At 39.4% G+C, this 24,972-nt stretch overlaps 1 protein-coding gene across 9 annotated transcripts in view; it reads left to right on the top strand.

Annotated features, from left to right (window-relative positions):
* Positions 1-24,972, top strand: part of Ih (hyperpolarization activated cyclic nucleotide gated potassium channel Ih) — a 278,665-nt gene that overhangs the window by 12,776 nt on the left and 240,917 nt on the right. For all 9 annotated transcript variants that reach the window (XM_076438053.1, XM_076438052.1, XM_076438063.1 and 6 more), the window contains one exon: positions 1,646-2,233. In XM_076438053.1, coding sequence (XP_076294168.1) covers positions 2,196-2,233 — 38 coding nt within the window. In that variant the 5' untranslated portion in view covers positions 1,646-2,195. The remainder of the gene's footprint in view (positions 1-1,645; positions 2,234-24,972) is intronic.

Below are 24,972 nucleotides of genomic sequence, written 5' to 3'. Positions count from 1 at the left end.
AGAGGGAGCGCGCGCACAGCCGATGGGCCTCCCATTCCCCTACCTTTTCGTTGGGCATGCGTACAGATTCCATCAGAGACGAGCTTGCTAGGTCAATAACACAGTCGATTCCCGTACAACGAAACCCATCAAAACTTTCGCGCACACCCAATACATGCGAGCGTTGGTATAATATAAACCGCAACGAATTCACTGGAACTTTTTACAACGGGGTGGGGGCGCCGCCCGAGAGCGGAGAGCTGTAAGCTAAGTCCCTGCGTTTATGACTCTAATTTATCGATCCCGAAACTGCTGATTCTCTTCGCCGAGGAATTACAACTCGGCTAGATAGCCCGCTGTGGTTGGAAACGATGGGAATTACGTAATTCACTAGAAACTGTTTCTTAACACGTTCTGCGACACGTGCGCCATCTTGGTGCATGCTCAAATTCATTTTTAGGCCAACGCATCCCCGTGAATAACAGTGAAAGATTCTTTTTTTGTATTACTTTGACTTTTTATTCTTTTATCAATCTTGAGAATCAATTTTTAGTGCAATTCATTTGTTACTTTCTTAATTTTTGGATTTTCAGCAATCATTCTTTCACCACCGCGGTCGGCTTGCTTTTCTAATTGAAACGACACCAAACGCGACGTAGTTACGATCATAATTACTTGTGCAATAAGCGAATCAAGTTTCAGGCGTGCAAGAGGTCGGCGAACGGAAAAGAAAGGGAAGCAGAGGGTCGTAGTGTCGAACCTCTCGGTACCTCTTTCTTTTTCAATCACTATCCTTCTCCACGTTCGACACACTGCGAAGAATGTAGCAGCTCTACTATAATTGTCGCTCGGCAGACCTGACTAAACAACAGTTACGGAGATACTATACTGTAATATCGTAATCAGATGAGAAGAAGGTCCCTGGCAAGAATGCGGTCATGTGGGTAGACCTCGTTTCACACATTACAAATTTAGCGTGTTGCGTCTAATTAAATATTGGGACTAGAGTCGCCAGATGAGGGGATGGAGCGCGAATTGAGGGTGAAAAGTCTCTCTCTCCCTGGAAGTATCAAACACATACATGACAGAGTCGAAACGCGTTACGTGGGGAATAGCGTGGTAGAGGGGGGAAGGTAGAATGGGGACACAAGACTTAATCTGGGGACAGGTGGACCTACACTTCGCTTCACACCTACAGTCGCCAGATGAGGGGGATGGAGCGCGCATTGAGGGTAAAAAGTTTCTTTCTCTCTGTTAGTATCGAACACATGCACGACAGAGACAAAGCGCGTCACGTGGGGAATAGGTAGAAGGGGGAAGGTAGAGTGGGGACACAAGTCTTAATCTGTGGACCAGGCTTGCCATATTCCGCGCGGTACCAGGCCCCTTACCGCTGCGCCCCTTGCCCATCTGCTGGGCTAAGCAGATGCTCCCACTGGCGAGGAGTGGGTCAAGCCAGGCGGGCTTAGCCCAGCAGATGGGCGAGGGGCGCAGCGGTAAGGGGCCTGGTACCGCGCGGAATATGGCAAGCCTGCTGTGGACAGGTGGACCTAGCGTAAACTCTTCTTGCTTTCCCAGGGCTGTTCTTCTCATCTCACCACGACACTTACGACCCAAAGTTTGACTTTCCTCACCGTCCCTAACAAGAACATATTTATTGTTTCAGTAAACAGAGCCGAGTTCGGGCCCACTCTCGCAGCCCGCTCATTCACCATCTGCTAAGTCGTTAAACCGGGCGGGCTTTATAACCGACGAATGGAACGTGATCACTAAGACAAGGCCCATCCGAGGGAGGACCGATCGATCGGCCCCCGTTGAGAGGCCCGAACGATCGGGGTGTTCGAAGGTCGGGGTCGAGAGAGAAAGAGAGAGACCAGAGAGATATTCGAAAGCATCTCAGTGGCCGGGGGTAGTCAGCAGGGCATCGTGTGCCACCCCCTGGCCACGGGGGGTGGGACAGAAATACCGTCAGCGTGGGTGCCGGTGCTGCAGGGGCGCGCCTGGCCCGTCGGCTCGCCCGGAGATTAGCACGCCGACTAGCGGCAAGCTCGGGCCCGTTTCGCCGAACCGGCCTGGCGACTTCGGGGGGCCTCACGTCGGTGGTCGTGGCGGCCACGGGGGAGCAATCCGCTCCCCCTACAGCTGCGCCACGCCATACCACGTCGAACGGGAGCACCAGCGGATCCAATTCCAGCTCGAATCGCAAGAACAGAGCCATGTCCATGAGGAGTCTTCATCGCCGCGTCTCTCACCCGTAAGTCCTCTTCTACATCTTACCATTCTACTTCTTACTCTTACTTTTACTCTTCTTTCTCTTTGTTACCGTGCTTTCTATCTATCGTATCTCTTAGATCTACACGTATACGGTTTGGATCGAGATTACCGATTGCAGTAGAACCTCGATTAACCGAACTGCTTAGTAATATTTTAAGAATTTTTTTGAAGGAAGTCCAAGTGGTGTGGACACTGTTCACATTTTCTTAATTTATAGATCAGAACTTCTTTGCTCATTTATCTTGGATTCTTGTTGATATCTCTTGGCAAATCAATGTTTGCAAAATTTGTAAATTATAAATTTTTGTATTTTATATTACAATATTATTAATATTTGTATATTATAGTTATTTGTTTTCAATATCGAACGAGAACACTTGTTGGCTAGTCTAACGCCAATGCGTTATACAACAATATAGAAATAATAAATGTTTACGTTCGAAAGTCGCGGCGTAAAACTTGGCGTTCATGTCTCCGGTATAAAAATACACAACAGCCCAAAGAAGCAATATTCATGTAATAATGATAAGGAGGAGTAAGTCAAACTGATCTAGATTATACGTAACAAGGTATACCGAACTAAAATGCAACAACGAAAACGAAGAAGTAGAGCAAACGGAAATGAATACCAAGTTTTAACATTCTGAAGGATACAAGATTTGACAGCGCGTTTGCGTAGGGTAAAGGCTGGGAAGGATCGAATAAGTATCTTAGGGGAGGGAATTGTAACGGAGTGAGGTAGTAAAAAGAGGCAGCCTGAAATAAGGTGCTTGGAATTTAGTGCTTGATCTAAATGGGATTTTAACGTGACACTTTTTGTCTGCGATATGAGCTAATATTTTCCATCGTAGCATAATAAGATCAACGGAGAAAATATACCTAACTAATTTACTTATTTCGATGCTGAAACCATTAAATATCGCAATGCATGTATATTTGAAGTCGAAAGAGGATATCGTACAATTTTCATGGACGCGTCTGACCATTCATGGAATCGATTCAGTGATCACGAGACGCGTCTGACCATAAACGGATAATTTCACTTATTCTCGACCCCGCTGTTCCATATTAGGAATCTTCACGATTCATGCGTCAAAATCCTGATCAACATTTAGAACATATCCTTAAACTATACGTACTTAGCAAATGGACTCAAATTCAGGAAATCTAAACATATTGATTAAATCGCTAAATATTTGTCAAATTAAATGAAATTTGAAGAGGAGCTGAAGTATAATCAATAGATCAATTTAGTAACTGAAATAAGCTTATATCTAGGAAAAGCTATACGCATATTTAATTACATTTAAGATCTACTTATATTCATTGAATTAGATCGGAATTTCCGGAAGGTTTCGAGCACATTTAGACTTCACAAATATCCTGTTTAAATCTGGATTCGTCGGAAATGCTCGGAAATGGTCGCGCACAACACGGGACAGGACTAAGCGTGTGCAATCTCGATGAAAAATTGGCCGGCCGTATTCATTCGAAACGGGTTGCCGCGCCGTTTTGATCTATTTAAATATTCTTGATCCCATCCCCAGACACTGGATCTTAGCAGAGCGCCGCTTCGGCTCTTTGACGCGCTCGCGAAAACTCGATTATCTGTGCTCAAAGCCAGAAATGAAGGCGGAACTCCGTCGCCGGGAGGGTTTAATTCGGTCTCTCGGAGGCTCGGGGGTCCGTTTCAGAGGCGATCGCGTCTGCCTCGTCTATTTTTCACGAATTTCCTTCAGAACGGTCCGCTTATAATTATACCTATCGATCCGATCCAAGCTTTTTCCAGTCGTCGCCGTAAAAATATTCGGGGCGTGACGACGACTGTTCTTTCGCGATCCACTGAGCCCATTTCTGGAAAAACCGTCCCAAACTCAATTTTCGAATTACATTGTATAACAGATTCGCTCTGTACACATCTGGCATCGAATGCTGTCTGAATGATTTAAACATATTGATCGGTTGCTGTATTGGCAAACTTGACGAAAATTTCTATCTCCTTGACGTCTTCGAAATTGAAGCACGATTTACCCCTTGCCTTACAATTTTATACTGGGGATTCAGTCAACATGTACTAATTATAATAAATTTGCTGGCGTTCTATATACGCACGTATTGCTTTCAGATCAATGTAAAATGTTATTGACAATTAAGCTGCTGTTGCACGTTATGTGTCAATTTATGATGGAGATTTAAAAATAGTCGAGCTTGGCATTCGAAGTTTTAAGACAAGGGGTTAATGCGTCAGGGGAAGATTAACCACCATTAAAGTAGCTAGGGTAACCTATCCAGTGAATAAGATCATAATTTTTATTAAAAAATAGCGTTTATTCATGTTCAAGATTTCTATCCCGTTTTCCTCTTTCGGAGTTGTCCGCTCGACACCGCTTAGTGTCGGAACGAGAGGGTATGTCATATTCTATTCTTTTCGCTGCTCGACCGACCACTTTGGTGTGCCGGATAACTTTATGGGACCCATAAACTTTCAGCCCACTCAGGAACAATGTCAAGCCGAATAGTACCGAGCTATCGTCTTATATCGAAATAAAACTGTAGCACTCAGAAAATGGAATAACACGCAGCTTAAGTGTCCATTCGTTGGACAGGTCAATCTATTCTAGGAAAGTTTGTTACATTGATTCCTAACTGCTGATGCGGGACCACAGCGATCCGACGAAGTCTTAAAAGCGATTAAAATCGGACACTTCAAAGGGGCCGAACGTCTCTTTAGTCGGCAAAGAGAAGAGAAAACTTTTGTTCAAACCCCGGAACGATTCGGAAGAGATACCCAATAAAAAGGATCTTCGTTCTCGTCCGCGGCTGTGCGTGTATGAATGAGATCCGACTCGCTCTCCTGACAGGCCCGTGATTCTGATAATCAGTTCTAGCAAGCCTATCGAGGCGATTGTAGACCGTGAATACTCCCCCCGCATCTCACCCGTCCCAGGCTTCTCGTGGAACTCTCGATATCGACAGAATTTCTTCCTTTCACAACCGCCGAAACGATGATCGGTGCAAACACTGTGCACACGGACTGTCGGATTCTTTCTGCCCTGCCTTCGTGTAATGCAATCGACGGAGAGAACACTTGTTACAGGAATTATCAGAACCACCGGGAACCATCGGAAAACACCGCCCGTCCGCTTTTTTTTTTTTTATTCCCATTCGACGGAGACCTCCCTTACGATCCCTTTCGCTTTCGCAGCTTTACGAGTCTGTTATCCGATTTATGAATCCGCGCGAACGCTCCCACGGCGAGATTAATCCTCGGCGAACGCCGGGTCAGCCTGACCCCCAATCCGTTCCGTGCTCACCTGGACCCAACAGATTTTTCTTTTATCGCTTTAATGGAAACGGTGACGCGCACCAGGCTGCCGTGACCAGCGTTTTTGAAAACGGCACGTGTTTATTGCGGCTGGTGAGCAGTGTGCAGTTGTATTCGGTTTTAGGACAACTATTGAAGTTGAGCTACGAGAAATTTAGTTTTTGATAGATTTATTGTGAATTTGGCAATTCTATTTTACACTGATTGTTTAGCATTTTATTGAATGTTGTTTTTAACACCCATCTATCCCCCATTTGCCCTTAATATTTTGATTATTTAGCCATGTATTTGGTTCAAGTTTTTAATTTGGGTCTTGCGGAGGCTTTCATCCGTTTTCATCCGTTGTTATGATTGCAAAACATTTCGCAGCACTATGAAAAGTGTTAAAATCGCACAAAATTACCCAGTACCCTGAAATGTTACCACCCCCGTTCAATCAGCGACTATAAATCATATCGTAGAACGTCTATTCAGAGGAATCGTCCTTCGAGGCAGAACCATCACGCAAAACGTCATCGATTCCGTTTCTTGACGAAGTCGCATCGGTTCCCCCGGTCCTCGAGGACCGCCCACAGCCCTCCCCGCAAACGCCACGGACAATTATGCCTTGGGGACGGGCTGCGCGGGTTCGGCCGCGTTAATGGAGCAGCTCGACGCGGATTTGACGCGTCATTTAACGCAAGGATATTTGCATGGGCGCGATAAAGTAGATCAGTCGGCGAACAAAGCATTCGCGATGACACGAGCAAGTGCGAGTCCGGCCCGGGGCTACAATTTCGTTTCCCCGGCTACGTTCGAACTATTTCCAACTGTCGGAGATGGTGCAGTCGTGGGAAACAAAGCGGGAGGAGAAAGAGGGGGTGTCGGCGGGGGTGGTGGATACCGACGATTGAAAAACGGGAAGAGACACCAGAAGAGAGACCGGCCCGAGGAGCGTTGCCGACTTTTCAACCGGTTACGTAATCGTGTCGTTCGGCAAAGCGGTTCGCGTTCCGATCTCGTTCTCACCGCGCGATTCCACTCAGAAAGACGCGATCCCGCAACCGGGTCGACTGACTATATCTCCCTCTATCTCTTTCTCTCTCTCTCTCTAGACCGCGATCAAAGAAATTCTGCGCTTTAACAATCCCACAATGCCGCGATACGAAGAATAACAGTCAGAACTTGCTGCTGTCGCCGCACCGGGTCGACGAATTTGGCGACGACTAGTTGAAACGTCTACCTTGCCAATTTGATGTCTACACTGCTTTCTCAGGATCTGTGGATCTTGACACTTTGCACTCAGCCCTGTCTGTGTTTCTAATTTGCACATTTCATCTGATAGGATTATTTCTGTCACTTGTGACTAGACACATTCCCGTTTTTGCAAGCCATTTTGTAAAACAGCTAATATTTCTGAATATTCCGAAATGCTGAAATTCGAGAAAAATTCAGTCGATCAGAATGGCGGCGCGGCGCCACCAGCGACATTGCATGCTTTCCGGGAATTCCATAACTGGAACCGATACCTGAAATTCCATTACAGGATGTAAAATACCGGAACAATGGCAGCGCAATGCCGAGTCCTGCAATTTTTCACGATTACTTTCATTCATGTAGCTCTCTGAAATATTCCATCAAGATAGATTTTATGGTATCCATCGCTTTTGGCGACTTATGGACTCTGTATTCGATGATACCAGTTAGGAAACAACACACCACATAAACTATGTATATTAGGAATACCATGGAAAAATTATTTTACAAGTAAGAATAGAGAATTTATCTTTTTGAATACTACTTATAAGAATTTATTTTTTGTATAGGAATGAAGAATTACTTGAAAGTCAATCGAAAATATATTCTCCAAATAAAATTCACAATTCTTAAATGTTACTCGAGATATTATTATTCAAGTAACATTACTGAAATCGTAGTTTTTACTGAATTTACTGAAAGCATAGTATTTACTGAATTTACTGAAAGCATAGTATTAAATATAGTAACAAATTAAAAAGTAAAGTAAATTGACTGGTAAAACGTAGTATTGAATATGGTGAAAATAATTATGTAACATTTCTCAGTGAGTACGCATACGAGACGGTACATCCTTCACGTTTTCTATTAGCTTCTAAATCTTTCGGCCGACCTGAACAAAATGTTATAGGTCTACTTACCTACCCTACCAGTTTGCAAGAGATACCGGCCAGCAGGAGACCTGAACACTCATCCCTTGATCTCATCCCCTTGACACTGTGCTATAATTTAAGTTTAGCGTATTATTATTTCTATCTATATACTGGCGACCCCATAGCATCCTCCGGATTTCCTACCCTTCACACTTTGCCCGATAAGCCCGGTTAACGCCGGATACTTTAAATAAGTACTTAATCCTTCTGCGATATTCGAGTAATTGTTGCATTAACATTTTAATCGATTTCGATAGAAGTTGACTTCGACATCTGCTGAAGAATGACTCACAACTCAATTTGCACACGAGTAGATGTAATTATTAATATTTTCGCAGTAGATACGTCCGCATTGTGGCTTAAAAACAATTTATTGCACGTGGAAGACAAACGCGCGAAATATCTCCGAAATTATGCAACAACCTAACGAAAGCAGGCGCCGTGCCAGCTTCGTTTTATCGAACCACATAAATCAATAAACCGAAGTGAGAAGTGGTGATATTTTTCATCAGAAATTTATATATAATTCGGGCAACTATAAAGAACTTACTTACCCCACATTGAAGTTGGAAAATTATCCAACAACGTTAATAACATGATTACAATTAAATTTACCAGTTTTCATTAAAACAATTTTTATTCTAATGTCTAGCTTCACTGAATTCTTGCTACTTTTATCAAATATTGTATGGAGTATTGAAATGCAAATGTACGCTAAACGATTCTACATATATGCACCGTTATCCATGGTCAATAAATATATTAATAACAATCGTATATTATAACATATTTTTTTCGTATTATGTAGAGTTATCCAGTTATCAATGCAGATATTATCAAGCAATTCTATAATTAGATGAGCAAAGAAAATAAAGAGAATTATGGCAAGATAAAGTGCACTAGATAAAACGAATTAAATCGTCTTCTCACAGTGGAAGAGGTTTTCACAGATTAAGAGAGATTAAAAGGTGTGCTCACTGTGACGGTTAAATGGACTAACTTTTGAGAATTCTGTTTAAGGGAAGTTACGTCACACATTTTATTCATTTATATTATTTTAGTACAAGAATTTTAAAAAATTAATTGAGCACTTATTACTTTATAATATATATTATCCTATTCTCTTCTTTTCAAAACTATACAAACTATACAATATTTAAAAAAGATACGATGTACTAATTTTAAAAATTACAATATACTAATTTTAAAAATATAAATACCATATTTCGACGTATTGACCGAAGCAGGAAACACTTATATTGCACAATTACTTTCAACTGGGTAAAAATCGTTGTCATGGAACGTTTATCGAAATTGCCAAATTCCTCGTTTTGCTTGTCGCTCTGTCATTCCGCTATCCGACAGTATACCAGCGTCCAATTAAATGACGCAGATAGTCAAGAGTCAGTTCACTCGAAACGCCAAAAAATCGTTTGGCCACCGTTTTTTCCCCCAGTTCTGTCAACGCGTGCGATAACTCGCGAATGATTACGCGGGGATCGTGTGCGTCCTGCTAATTTGCATAATCCGCGCGTAATTTACATCTTTCATTGTACATCTTTCTATATATGTATATATCTATATACACGGACACGTATAGTCATCGGTGATTAATTTACGTGGCTCGAAATAGGTGGACGGGCGGTGCCGGTTGTAAAATTCCTGTCTCTGCGGGTGGCGTTGATAAATCGTGTTTCTTTTCGACGAATCTTCCAATTTTAGACCTAAAATTATCTACCGGTGTCTCTTGCTTTCCCGCTCAATGGCGCTGAAAATCGTTAACTAATTTTCAACCCACACGCTCGTGATTCTGCGAATTCGCGCAATTGTTAGCAGCCTGTCACTCTTCACGTTTACATAATACTCGCATATTTCTAAAATGCAGGAAAATGTTTTGTTCCCATTTTATCATTACTATAGACTGCGGATTTTATGCATTTATGACAAAAATAGGCACGTACAGTTTGAAACAGTGGAGGTATTATAAAGATTTGAGGCCACCAATGTATTAGTTTCACCTTAATAAGATAATTAAAAGAAGAATGAAATTTTTATTTGGCTCCTGTGTCTGACAATCAATGGAAACATTTTTTATATTTTGCATAAAGATCCACAGTATAATCATTACGACAAGAAAGTTTCTAGGTCAAGATATAAATTTTTCCTTGGGTCAAAGTCTTATAAAATAGTTTATAAGAATGCGAGTTGGTATAAAGTTTTAATGGTTAGCTTATAATTAGCTCTTTTAATGGGTGATTTATTTAGTAGGACTTTCCTGTTAATTTTTAGATTATTTCTACCATAATAGACTTCCTGTTCTGCGAAATGAATTTTTCGCTCCATACAATCATTTCTGTAGATGTGAGTTTATATAAAGATTTAATGGCTAGTTAATAATAAAATCTGTTGGCTTACGATTTATTCACAGTCAAATTTAGTTAGTAATTATTACTTTATTTTTACCAGAAGAAGAACAATTATTTATTCAATTATTTATGTAGATGTGAGTTTATATAAAGATTTAATGGCTAGTTAATAATAAAATCTTTTGGCTTACGATTTATTCACAGTCAAAAGTTAGTAATTATTACTTTATTTTTACCAGAAGAACAATTATTCATTCAATTATTTATGTAGATGTGAGTTTATATAACGATTTATTGGTTAGCTAATAATTAGGGCTTTTAGTGAAAATATGACGCCAATTAAATTATTAAAATTCCGATTATTTCCTAATTCAAACTCTATTTTATTTCTATCATAAAGAATCTACATTAAAATTATATTGATACATAAAATCAAATGTTTGCCATTAATATCTTCCAGTTCGTCTATAAAACTGTGCATTTGCATTAACATTCGCAGTTTACTGTTAGTACAGCTGCACATAACCGTCCAAGTTCCGATTATGTCGTTTAGGATCCCAGCTGATAGCACCTCTACTGGATAAACGATCGAATAAAATTCTAATAAAATTTTCATTGCCTTTACTATGAGTATCGGTACGGGCCGTGTATAATTGTTTGTTCGTCCTATACTGCACCTGACGTGAACTGCTAGGAGTACGCGAGGGTAATATATGATGTCTGGGTTAACTCACCGAGGATTGAACACGGATGAAGCCAGTATTCGCGATCCCTTGCACATCTGAGTATCTCTTTTTTTTCTCTCCGCCCCTGTTCCGGTCGGGTTCAAATGAAAAACGATACAAAACGTAACGTTCTCCCTTTGTATTTCAACTGTCCCGCGTTTGTGTTGCAGTAAATTGTTCCTTTTGCGTTTTTAAACTTTATACCGTTGCCTGTGATAACTAAAGTTCGATTTAAACTAAAAATTTATACCGTCGAATAACTGCGGACTAGTTTTACTTCTCGGAAAATCGTCTTTTCGACACATATGTGTTGTGGGTTGATTATATAATTTATTGATAAATTAGAAGAAAAATATAATGAATAAATTGCTTAGGTGATTAAGATAAAATATTACAATGTCAAGTTATTAAATGTAAAATTTTTAAGTCGTTCATGTATTCACTGTTTTTAAACAAATTTCTTAAATTTAATATTGAAATTATATCTACGTATAGTTAAAATTAATGTCACCTGAAATTGCAAATGTTGAATACGTAAAAAGCACAAAATTATCATGTGTAGTGTGGAATTATTATTCTGCTGCTCGTCGACGATTTCACGAGCCACAAATGCGTGGCAGCTTAATCATTGCGCTAACTTTTGGCGTGAAAAGAATTGCAGTAATAAAATAAAATTAAGCTCGAATTGGCGAAACTGCGAGCGTGTAAGATTAAAGCGAGCATTTGATAAAACAGCTAAAACGGAGGACATAATGCTCCATTCGAGCAACAGTTTTTGAAATATCCCATTGGAATAAAGTGTGCGAATACGTTGCGCCAGGGAACCGAGACGAGAACAAAAGATAGGAAGCTGTTTGCCCATTATTCAGCGAGCAAACGCGGGAACATCAATTCTAAAAGTAAAATAATATTTTCATAGTAATTTCCGAGCTGCGTATTTTAAGCAATTACAATCCACAACTTGAAAAAAATTAGGAGATTCCATAAAAATTGAATTTTATATTTTATATACTACTATATAATTTCTGCACACGTGACCAAAATTACTGGAACATAACTAACAATTAGATTGTTATTATATAGGAATAATAACAATTTGTTATTCTGTTACCCTTTCTGTACTAAAACTACCGAGCACTGAAAGCGATTAAAATGTTTTAGCTGATAAAAATGACAAGGCCCTATTTATTTAGATTTTGTGCAATTTTTATTGCAATATGTGCTTGGATAGAGAAATTTATCGAATAATTTTCCATGTAAGCAACGTCGTCATTTCAATAATTATAAAATAAAAAATGCAACAGTTTAGTGTTAAAGCTTACGTTAACAGCACATGTTGCCTCTATTATTACTAGACTGTGGCTCTTTACGCAAAATAAAATTTTGCTGAGTCGACTGTGGGAAACAGAAATTTTTTAAAAATGTATTTTTCCCTTTTAAATTCTTCTAATGTTTCTTATCTTTGCATTTCACGTAATCATTTGTGTCACATATGCATAAAATCTGCAACCCAGCCATAATGGCTCCTTTAGCTTCGCTATTTCATATTATCACGATTCATTACGCAGTATTTCATCTTTATGAAACTTCAAAAATCTTCAACTTAATATAGACGAATGATATACCATTATTATGAAACTGCTCACGTTTATGCAATTTCTATTTTCTGAACGAGGAGTTTCAATAAGCTGGATGCAATATGAGAATTTTATGAAATTCTACGACAATACTCGTTTTATTGCACGGTAAAGTCCTTTATGAGGACGTAATATCTTGAGATATAATTGTCGTAAATGCATCGTTATAAATTTGGAAAGATTTAGATTTAAAGCCAACATTTATGCAATAATCGCATAAAAATTTTATTTGCAGCACTCATTGAAACCAAGCAATTTTGCTGGTTTTATACTCTTTGAAAATTTCATATTATTAACTTGAAACGTAGATAGGTTCTCTTAAATTAGTAGGTCATGACTAGACTGCGGATCTTTATGCATTTGTACCAAAATTGAGTAGATGAATTCAAAATTTTTAAAATTGAAGATGTCAATATATGATTTCTCCTCTATTAAAATCATTAAGGGAAGAAATAACGTCCAATTTGGTTTCCATTTCTTGCAATCGCATAACTAATTGTGTGCAATAACAAAATTTAAAGAACCTACTAAAATCCATAAAAGTTACAGACATATGAGATAAAATCTAAACAGTCGTGGCTAATGACCAAGATGTCCCTGCGACGTTAAAGAACGAAAGAAAAAGATGAAGAATCCTGATAAACCAAAATGGGACACATTGGATAAATTGGACACATATATAAAATAGACCTAATTATTTTAATCAAATAGTCCCTAATGATTTTTTTACCGTGCAAAGTCAGTTTCGAAAATAACCAACCCATATGATATTCTAGCAAATTGTGAAATAAAAAAAGATGCAACACTTTTAGACAGCAAAGGGTTTTAGCATAAATTGGCAGCTCGTTCGGAGAATAACTGGCAATGCAGCGCTTTTTATCTCCGCGTTTGGTCCCTGCAGAGTCCGCCGGAAGTGCTCAGTACCAAAGCCGCGCGAGGATGCGCGTCTGCGGGTGCGAAACAAGCCATAATTGCCCCACACCATGGTAAATTCCATAAATACTTGGTGACGATGCGAAACGTTATTGCGGCGCTCACTGGCACACACCAGCAAACAAATGAAGCAGCCGATGCATACTTGCACGAACAGAGAGAGCGAACGAGCAAGAGAGTGAGAGAGAGAGAGGGAGAGACATACACATCTAGATAGAGAAGACAGACACACAGAGAGACTCGTGCACACGGACGATCTTCTAATAACGTTTGCATGCCAATAAAGAGAACCTCGGGACGTTAGGAGAGGGTGGTAAAGTGGTGGTTGCGTTTCGGAATCTAAGATAACAAGATAGAAACGGCGGAGGTGTATGGTAGGCGTTACACAGAGACTCGACCAGGGAGCAATCAATAACTGACCCATATTGTAGTCCTCGTTCTACTCTCTCTTCTATCTTCCCTCCGTCCTTCTCCTCTCTTCGTTCCTTCTTTGCTGAGCCCCGTACGTTCGTTCGTTCGTTCGTTCGTTCCCTCGATGTTTTCTCACTCTCTCGCTGTTTCACTCTTTTCTCTCCTCTTTCTCCCTTCCTCGCCGCTACTCTTCCCCATCCTCCTCACGTTCGTCGTCGTCCACCATGTTTGCGACGTTTCTTTTTCGTTGATCCTTTTGCCGTTGGTCACGGGAAATTTCACACAGTCGCGCACCATGGACCAGAAATAAAAAATTCTGCGAGAGGGAGAGGAAGATGTAGAGCCTTTCCGTTTTGCAGCGGATTGTAAAACACAGTGGGGCACACATTTTTTGGGAAGGAACAGCGGTTTTTGGGAAATGGCCTGGGAAATTGCGAAACTGCTGTTTTCAACCCCAGAAATATTTCGGTGGCTGAAGGTTTCCTTTTTCAGGTGTGGGTGTTTTGTGATCTAACCTTTATGTCGTTTACAGAATTTTCTAGTTATCCTATTTAGAGTCATCAATTTTTGACAATTTAGGAAAATGAAAATTGGTTAGGTTGTTACTCTGGTTAAGCCGAGTTAGTTTAACCTGTTCACTTAAAAGCAGTAAAATTAATTTTATGCACTCTTCATTGTTTAAAGTCATAGTAGAATGCATAATTTTCCGAGAATCTGTGACTTTTTTCTACTAAATTGTTTTAATAATTCAAAATTGGGTACGTTGCATTTAATAAAACTTTCGAACAAGGAAGATAAGCAACGAAACAAGTGCTGGTAGCGAACGTGTTAAGTCTTGAATACAAATTCATTTATAGTTACCCAAGAAAGTTGAGTATGCAACAAATTTTAAATACGAAAGTAATTTGTCTTTAATTCAGTATGTTGTGATTGATTGATTGTATCATTTTTTGATACCATCAATTGTTTGAAAAATGGTATGTTAAAATCTGTAAACCTATTTTTAAATATTCACAATCAGATTCGAATACTACAATCGATATATAAAAGTTATTATCATTTAGTTGAAAACACTGCATTCTCATTTTTTTTTAACGAGATTATTGATTAAAAAAAAATGCCAATTTTCCTTTCAGAACTTCAGTAATTACATATTTTGAAACTTCAATTCCCCTAACAATATACCAAGTAAAAATGGTGAATTTTGGAAGCTGCATTAATCTGTGCTAACGAGTATGCGTTGGTTTTTTAAAATGAGAATATTGATTTAAAAACAATTCCCTATTTTCCCTCCGAAATGTGGACACGTGGCACACACAGCGAGTCGTCAAGAGCCGTGTCAGCGCGAAAAATGTCGCCCGATTTTTCGGTGGGAGCACGGAATCCGGCTAATTAATTGGTCGACACGTCGATCTTTGTCCCGCGGAAAAATTTGAGTTTTCGCGATTCGCGGTTGCGTTTTACCGTTTCGGCCCGGTGGAACGCGGAATTTGATGTTGAACGCCGTCAAATTGAGACGAGGGTTGAACAAGGGTATTGGCGATTTAACACGTCCCACTGACTGATGGATTTTGTGTCTCACTGTGTACGCCGCTGTGCAATTTTTCTCGCGTTTATTTTTAGCGAATTTTCGAAGATTTTGTAACAAGTCTATCGAATCATGTGTTTATAAAACATTGCACAACATTAAGTATTTTGGAAGAAATGTTATTCAGGCTCGCACAAATTGATTTCTAATATTGTAATTAAAACGGAAATGCTGTTTTACAAATTACACTATGACTGCCAAACATGCGTTTCTAAAAATATTACAAACACAACAACGTAATTTAATTAACGAGATCAAAATTGAAAAGGCAACATTGATCATAATAACTGCAATTTTAATTCTTCAAATTTTAAATCTTCCATTTTGCATTCATCAAGTATTAATAACTAGACTGCGGATCATTATTCAAACTAAGAATTTTTAAAGTCAATTGTAAAAAACAAAAGCAAACATTTATTCCTTCTCTTAATAATTCTAATAAGTCACAAGTAACATAATGGTTTTCTTAAGATCATCTGATATTTTCAATGTTTGTATTTCACGTACTCAGTTTTCCCATAAATGGATAAAATCTGCAATATCAATTTTCTTATATTTTAAAGCTTTGCAAGTGCCACAATCGTGTGGAGATCCTGAATGTGAAAATTACGTAGTCACTCTGTGAACCCTCTTTTCTTAAAAAAGCTGCAGTTTCCTCTTCAAAGCGCTCTCTTTGCCGAAGAGTTTGACGTTCCAACATCATTTCCCGAATCAATCGCCAATCCACTACAATGGCTCCTCCGAAATCACTTTTTCAATATTGCACAGTCCTTGAAGCGCCTTGAGCGTATTAAGAACACCCTAAATCCGTGTACTAGATATAACAATCCGCTTCCATCGGAAGTGCTATTGCACTGGCACGTGCGATCCATTCAAATAAATAAATCCATGGTCTTTCAACGATAATAAAAGATCCTGTTCATCTTCCTCCAGTCGAAACTGGAAACGGTTTGGTACCGTGAATCGATTCACTTTATATAATGTTTCAATTTTCAATCAATAAGCAATCATACAAACTACTTTGTTTTTAATAATCTTTTATATAACTTTTATCAATCCGTGACATTTTTCTGGACAAAATGAGTGCAGACATTACATAATTTCGGAGCATATAATTTATATTGGGTCGACAAATTCGGTTTTTTACAGTGGAATAAATCACAAAAACCGAACGAACTTATTTGCCAACCCAATAATATAATATAAAGGAGGTATTTTCGCGATCGCACTATTTGAAAGAATGGTAATTATTTTTCTCGGCGCTCAGGTTCGATCAATTTCATGCCCCTCAAGCTATATTCATTTAGTGTAGAAATTGATCGGACCTGAGCGCCGAGAAAAATAATTACCATTCTTTCCAATAATATAATTTATAATTTTGTTTGTTTGTTTAATCCACGATTCAGTAGGACCTTGATTATCCGAACCGATCGTATTGAGTTCCTCAGCTTCGTGTTGTGTATATGAACAATTCAATCCAGAGCGATCCTTCAGCTGATTAGTTCGGATAATCGAGGTTCTAAAGCATCGTGGATTAAACAAGCAAATATCAACCAAACTGTTGTGTGTTTGGTAACATTTTAATCAGAAAACAGTGGCGAACACAATGGTAATATGGTTTTATTAAAAAATAAGTAGAAACAAGAAAGTTTTATCATTGAATTCGTAGTGACTCTGTAATATTCCCACCCTTTCTATGTTTGCTAGGATAAGAGATCAAAGAATAGTATCTGAGAAGTTACTGTCCAAATCGTAGACTTGAAGTAACATCTTGATCTTTTCTGTTGATCAGCGAAGGGGTAGCTATCATTCGAGATACCTTGTTTCATTTTGAATAGTTTAGACCATTTATCCTCCTAAAAATTATTAGCTGTTCTTATGGTTTCCTCGAAGAGATCGTTGTTCTCATAGAAATTTCGTTCCACGCCATTCAAAAAGCGGTTTCTCCAGGCTGTCGCTGTGGTAGCTAAGAGATAGCTGCCTGGCCGAGCAGAAAGGCGGCGATCAAAGCCTTCCGGCCAGGTTCCTTTTCAACCTCCGATCGGAATTTCCTGGTGGAAGACCTGGTGCCGGTGGGGGGAGGGGAGGGGCGTTCCTCGTGTCGTTTTAACAAGAACCCGCAGTGGATTAGCGGGTATCGTATATCAGCCAGACGTCTCTGTCGCTTGGCATACGTTCAATGTTGAATTATTCGCGTCAGAGGTTGGCAGAATGGTGGCGAGTTAGTAGCAGGAGGAGGACGTCGAGGGTGGTTGCTAGGGCTTGCAGAATGGTGGGAAGGTTTGAGGGTGGGTCTGGTTTGAAGGATGGTTGTCGGTTGATCGAAAGGAAGGACCGATCAGCTTTATTAAAGAAGAAACGCTGCAACGATTTCGCTAATTGTACGAGCAGCGGCGATACCTTCCCGATCGGAATCGCCGACCCAGATCTCCGTCAGTGTTTGGCAGTGGCTAGGGTAGGCCTTGTCGCTTAAATAGGTGGCAGCCAAAGGCGTTTTTCGAGTGGGCCTGAAAGCCAGGCGGACCGACCGCAGACGAAAGGGCGGCGAACAAGAAGTGCTAGAATGGTTCATATCTCAGCAATCTCTGTCGAGGTTCGCAGCCCCGGCAAACCCTCGAGGACACTACAATCTTTAATATTGCGTTCTAACCCACATGCCCGGCCCGGCCCGCGCTCTCCGGATGATGGCGAACGCCGCCCCCGTCCGATCCAGAGATGAAACACATGGTCACGATGTGCAGCGCGCTGTTATTCATGGCGATATAGATGAGCGAGGTGCTGACTTGCCTGGTCTCTGCCCTAACCCTTTGCTCCCGATTATCCGACCCCTGATATCGGAGTTCGACGAAAAGGGTACATAGATAAGGAGGTCAAATATGTCGCCTAAACAAATTGATCTTTCTTCATACCATACGACAGACCCCCCAACGGAAAAAACCCTCTGTTGCAAGTTTCAAGTCGGTACCCCTACCGCAAGGGCAGTTACAGAATGAGTACAGGTTAATGAGGTATTTCTTCTGTTTTGCTTAACAAAAAATTAGGAAAAAATTTGTGAACATTCTACCTGACAGCACACACGACTGTGAATTTTTTCCGAATTTTTCCACTGCAAAATTGATTTTTAAGAAATCGCGGAATCTTGAAATTGCTGGTTTTATATTGGAGTTGTAGGACGATCACGTTTATATTTTTATAGTTTTTATTTTTATGGTAATTGGATATTATTATGGTAACTATGCATATTTATTATGGAAGTTTCAGAGATACCAGTTCCGTATAAGATTAGCGAGCTATTGTTGAAAGCAATGTTCTTAATATTTTTCAATGACAATATACTGAAATATGAAATCGACATTTTCCGATGTTTCTTTATTTTTCTGAAGGTATTTATTAATCGTAAGGGGTTGATCGTTTACAAACGCAATTGTGTTTCGAAACTCTGTGTCCCCGTGAAAAAGCCCAGCAGCCGCAACTGGTTGGTCCAAGCAAATCCGATTTTCGAGAACCGCAGGGATTCATTGGACGCTTCATCCACGGATAATTGTCTCGCTCGGTCTCTGATTAATCGTAGAATCACGCTCCAATAAGAGCTGAAGTTGATGTAACTGAACTATAGATTTTTAATTAATGGTCGGGCCACTCTCGCACTCGAAAGAAGCCCACTTACTAGTTTGATCGTGTCCTCTCTCGCGAATGGAGACAGTTGACAGCGGTGGAGATTAACGAATCGGATTAACTTCGACGATTCGTTTCTAATCTAACGGTCGGATCTAACGATCTAAATCACATCTAATCGCGCCGTGAAATCGGGGAACGTGTCACTGATCATTCTGTTGTTGTGTTGGTAGGAATCGGAGAATTGTCGGGGCTTCCGGCCGATCAACATCGCAGACTATGAGCCATAGGGTACATTGACTCTTTTTTCTGAATTTTTCTCCCCTTCACGTTTATTCTTTATGCTTGGATTTTTCTCTATTATTCTTACTGTTTAATGATTCATATTTATATATAAGTATATACATATGATATATACACATATATACATACGTTTATATATTATAATTCTTGTAATCTCATCTGTTTAGCTCGTTCGATCAGACATCGTCTCGTTTCGTTTCCTACGTGTTTTCTATCACAGTCTATTTTATATTTATATACATACTTTTATATCAATTATTTCGATTCTCCGAGCCGCGAGCTTCGCTCTCGAGCCTCTCGTATGTACAAGGTGTCGCAGAATATTAATAATTGACTAATCAAGATTACTATAATATGGACAAATTTATTTACAATTTTACTAACGATAACGATCTCCAGTTAAATATAATTTTAATAAATTTGTTCATAAATTATTTCGTGTAACGTAGTTTGAGTATTTCTTTTGAAATTGATATTTATAAAAGAAATTAAATATTTATAATTGTAACTTTAATGAAAATGGGAATTAGAAAATTGGTAAATTGGGGATGCAAAACGTAGAGTAGTTTTGGGTTTTCAAGGAAATATTTAGTTACTATTGAAACAAGGCGAGAAAAGTGCTCGCCCCTTTATTATAAAATAAAGTTCTATGCGTAAATAGATATTAATTGTTATAAAGATTGAAGATTATTAAGGTTTCGACTCATTTTAATACTGGCATATAGTATTTTACTTTAATACTGACAACAGTTTTCTTTATATTCTGTGCTTTATATTTATTTTCATGTTAACATTTTATATCTGCACGACGATTTATATAATGATTCTTACCATTAATGAAAATATTTGATGCATTCAATATATGAATAATTACTGTGACGGAGACATGGTTTGTTCGATCGAATACCTTCTGGCAGGGTTGCAGCTATGTCTGACCATTGCTCGCTATTACTACTTGCAATAGCTGCATACAAGTCTCGGATATTACAGTTGCGGATATTATACAGGCTCTCAGCTAACTAAATGGGGAATTGTTTTGCATAAAAAAATTTGTCATAAACATATTCAATTTGTTTGAAAAAACATGCATTATTTATATTTTTATAAAAGCAAAAACCTTAGATTGTGCACAGGCTTTTATTATTTAAACTTGTCTTCAAACCTTTAAATCGATAATCATTGATGAACAACGATATGATAACCCGATAAAAATTCAAATCTTTAACATATTCCTTTTTGTTAGCAACAATTCGGTGACACCTTGTATATACACGTATCTCGCATGCCATCAACTTTCTCTCTTTTCTCATACTCATCGATTTTTTCGTGTTCACTATTTTCTATTCTACTATGTACTATGTACACGTATATATACATATATAATAGGTATATACGTTGCTATATATATATTATATATATTTATTTCATATGAATGTATTAAGAAACGTTCACACCGTATCCATAGTGCATTTAAGCGACTAGAAACTAAGATTAATCTCGTAGGAGGCACATTCTTACTCATTAATGAATTTCTCTTTTATCGTATATACATATATTATAACTATATGCATGCGCAAAATCAGAAGCGATACTTACATTCTGGTACGCTGTATTTATCATAATGGTTATCACTAGTAGATCTCTTGTTCCTATTCTATTTCAAGTTTTGATTCTTCCTACGTTGTTTACGAATGATTTCGATCGATCTCGTTAAGGTAAGTTTGTGTGACGAGGCGCGTAGATATGCTGCAGATGCTTATCAATGCCATTGCTAGCTTTTCCAGAATTGTAAATTATCCGATTGTCAACAAGATACTCAATTAACTGAAAAAATATCGATTTGTAACTCGGCAGGATTTAATGAAGTATGAAAGCAATTATTAGTTCATTTTTCGATTGGAGACTACAATTAAAAGTTTTAGCAAGAAAATTAGAAAGCAATTGAAATGCTTTAAATGCTGACTTTAAAATTTACATTATTTTCTGATGAATATGATTTCGAATAGTTTTCTCAAGGGTTCAATTTTAATTTTATTATACAATTCAGGTAGACAATTTTTATTTTGCATAAAGTTCTGCTGTATAGTAATGAGACACTTAAAACGATAGGAAGTGGCCGGGAACAAGATTCACAGAACAAAGCAATAAGCTCGATACTCTGTTAGCACTTCGAATTTCGTATTGAGACTTCGTAAATCCATTTTCTATTACATTTTCTACTATATTACTGACATATGCAGAAAAGTTATTAAAAGGTAACACAAGCCACCCATGTTAAGCCTTTGCACTCGAATGGCGAGTCTGAGGCGCCATTAAAAATTGCCATACCATTATTCAAAACAGTTTTAACATTATTAAATTTGTCTGTGTTCTATAAATCGTAAAAAGCTCAAGTGTTATATATAAGAAAACAGGTTCAATTTGATGTGCACAATGCAAAAAAGATTATTGTATAGGGGAAAAATGATCTGGGTTGAAACAAATATCATGATTTTGGAATTCAAATTGTTCGAGTGCAAAGGGTTAAGGGTTGCACGAAATAAAACGCGAAGTTCATTAAAGCTCATCGAGCTCCCGGGAACACTGAATTTTTTGCTCACGAAATCCGCAGTCCATCACCGATCCGAAACCCTTTCAAGCTTCCATTGACGTATCCCGGTGACCGGTAACGAGGCGCTCTTCTGGCGGGCGATTAAAAACGAACATAGACGGCAAGGGCAACCAGACAGAATTCCACAGGCACAGAACGGATGTTCGGCCCGTGATACTTTATTGCTCCGTACGTATCGCTCCCAGAAAATCAGCCAATAACTCCTCCAAATAAGCCTGAAAGTCCATTGTTCCCGCGGTTTGTTTTGTCACGCGGACGCGACCCGGCAAAATCGCTCACAAAGCGTTGGGAAAGGGGGTTGGAGGGGTTCTGTGGATCGACGGGATCTGTCGGAGAGAGAGAGAGAGAGAGCGACGAGAAAAAAGAGGAAAAAGGAGAAGAAGAGTGAAAAAGGGGGAAAGAGAGACGAAACGAAAAGGAAGAAGATGGACAGGGGAGAAAGGTGAAAAAAAATGATAGACGCAGTGGTAGGGGAACAAGGGTGAAAAAAGTAGCGGGGGCTGGAAGAAAGAAGCGTCAAATAGTAGAGCACCGAGCGAAACAATAGGCTTGTTCGTTTTGCAGTTTCGTGCACTCTAAAGCGCCCGTTGAGCCTTCGTTTATGCGGAAGCGTGTGTATAGGTTGGAGCGTGTTCCTTTTTATTCTAAGCGAGAGATAGCCGCGACACTGCCTCCGGCGATTCTCTCCTACTCTCTCTCATTCTCTATCGCTTCTACTTGCCCCATCCGAAGCTGTTCTTCGCTATCTCTGGTATATATCTCGCGCTTTTTCTCGAGGATGAACGGCGGAGGCCTAGTCCAGCCTCTATTGCGGTCTGATGATGATTAACCCCTTTGTGCCGACGCTGGAAACTGCGAGGACAAAGTGGCCCGACTCCGGTGAGAACCCGCCTGAAATTCACGCCGTTTCTCGCCGTTTTCGGGACAGGCTACTCGCGATTGCGGCTGCTTGCACCCCCTCGGGGCGCGCGAAATATTTTTGGAACGATCCCTCTGATACGGCTGCGTTCCGTTCAGGCGACGTTGCCGAGGATTAAACGGGAATCGGTAGCACTGCTGGCATTGTTTTCGACGATAACAATTCGTCGCGAGCGTGTTTGATCGATAGCTCTCGCCTTAACTACTTGAGGTAGCAAGACGCGTCGCACCGATGAGTCAGAATCGTAGAAACTTCATGAAAGTTCGATAGTGAAAATGTTGTTTTTGAACAAATGAGTTAACCCATTGTGCTGTACCATCTTCTTTACAGTTACAGTAATTACGTTTTTAACTCCAAAATGTCGTAGACGAGAAAAGAAAATTCATACTTATTTGAATGCTTAAATACTGATTACAGACGAATCAAATATTATTTTATCTAAAACGAAACACATAACATTCATGTTTGTTAGACTTTGTTAAAATCTTCATGACGAGTCTGACTCGTTAAAATACGGCGATGGGTTAGTGGTAGTTAGGTAATTAATAGTAAAGGTAATTAATAACTAAATGGAATTACACCACCATCAACAACAACGACTCAAATCTTGCTACAAGTACATTCTCTTCCGAAATTGTCGTACTTTTCCTTGTTGTAGCTAAATGCGGATAAAGAGTGACTGAAATCTAACTACGTAGCGCTAAAGAGAATCTTTTTGGCGACAAGTGAGCGTGAAATGAAAAACATAAGCCTGTTACAATCCTTTCGAAACTACTCTTTCGTGAACCTCTATTTTATCCGTTGCGGAATTCGTCAGAAGTCACGACGAATTTTTCACGAAATTATTTAAGGAACCTTACTTAACCCCTTGCACTGCGACTTGCTCTACGGTTACCGTGATTTAGAACTTCTTTATCGATCGTAATTTCCTAGAAAAAGAAGAAAAATATGTATTGTATGCCTATACATTCTCTAATGACTAGATTGCGGATTTTATGCATTCATGACAAAAATGGGTACATACAATTTAAAACAGTGGAGGTATTAAAAAGAATTAATTACATCAGTGTATTCTCTTTCAGCTTAATAAGATAATTAAAAGAAGAGTGAAATTTTTATTTGGCTTCTGTGTCTTGCAATCAATGCAAACATTTTTTATTTTGCATAAAGATCCGCAGTCTACTAATGAATTGGCAACAACAAAATAGAATTTTATATTTCGGTCTAAAGTAAATTAATAATAAGTGTTTATCTTTAGAAGTAGTGCAGGAGGTTAATAGTCCGTTTACGTTGAAAACAACATAACCTTAATCTGAGATCTTTTACATTTTTCACCGTTTTATATTTCATCCAGATAATTTCTCTTTCGAAATTTTAATATTTTGGTCAGCTTCTGTGAATCCTCCACTATGCTTTGTCCCCGGGAGGAAAAACAAGGACAGCTCGGACAACAAACTGTAAAATTCTTCGAACCGGATCCAGAGCTCCATTTAAAACGGGAGCGGACATTCCTCGCGTTTCTTCGCAAGAATAAGACGCGCGGTAGGTCTGAATTACCACTTACTGGGATCAATAGACGCGGCCGGTTATACGATCTCGCAGGAGTCTCCTCTATATCGATTCCGAGCACGGTCACGGCGACCGTTCGTCTCACGACTCGAATCGAATCGAATCATGAGTCTCCTTCGCGCAACTAATGAAATCCCGGTGATTAAACGCGGCACCGATTCCCGCTTGCTTACTCCGGGCAGAACTTCCTGAACCGGAAGTTCCCGTCCGGAAGGAGGGGCGGATTCTTTCGTCCGATGCACCTTCCATCGTTGCAGACCTCTGTAATTACACTTACGTGAAAGAAAAACGGGGAAAAAATATATCGGTATCGTTCGATATTGTTTTTCCTTCTCGCGAGTGAAATTAAGAAAGTTTCGCGGAGCTGGCGATTTCTGCCTTCGAGACCCGCCGGAAATTGATTGCGACTGCGGGCTCTATGCGGTCCTGACGTATCCCGGTGCATGGAAACAAATATAGGGGATCCCTGTATGTGAGGTATATGAGTCCTGTGTCTATATGTAGGAGAGAGATGTGCAGGGTATTTGTGAAAAATTGCTCCTTGTTCAG

This window comes from Lasioglossum baleicum, chromosome 14 (assembly GCF_051020765.1).
Source record: "Lasioglossum baleicum chromosome 14, iyLasBale1, whole genome shotgun sequence".
NCBI classification, from domain to species: domain Eukaryota; kingdom Metazoa; phylum Arthropoda; class Insecta; order Hymenoptera; family Halictidae; genus Lasioglossum; species Lasioglossum baleicum.
This window is presented reverse-complemented; position numbering and strand designations above follow the sequence as displayed.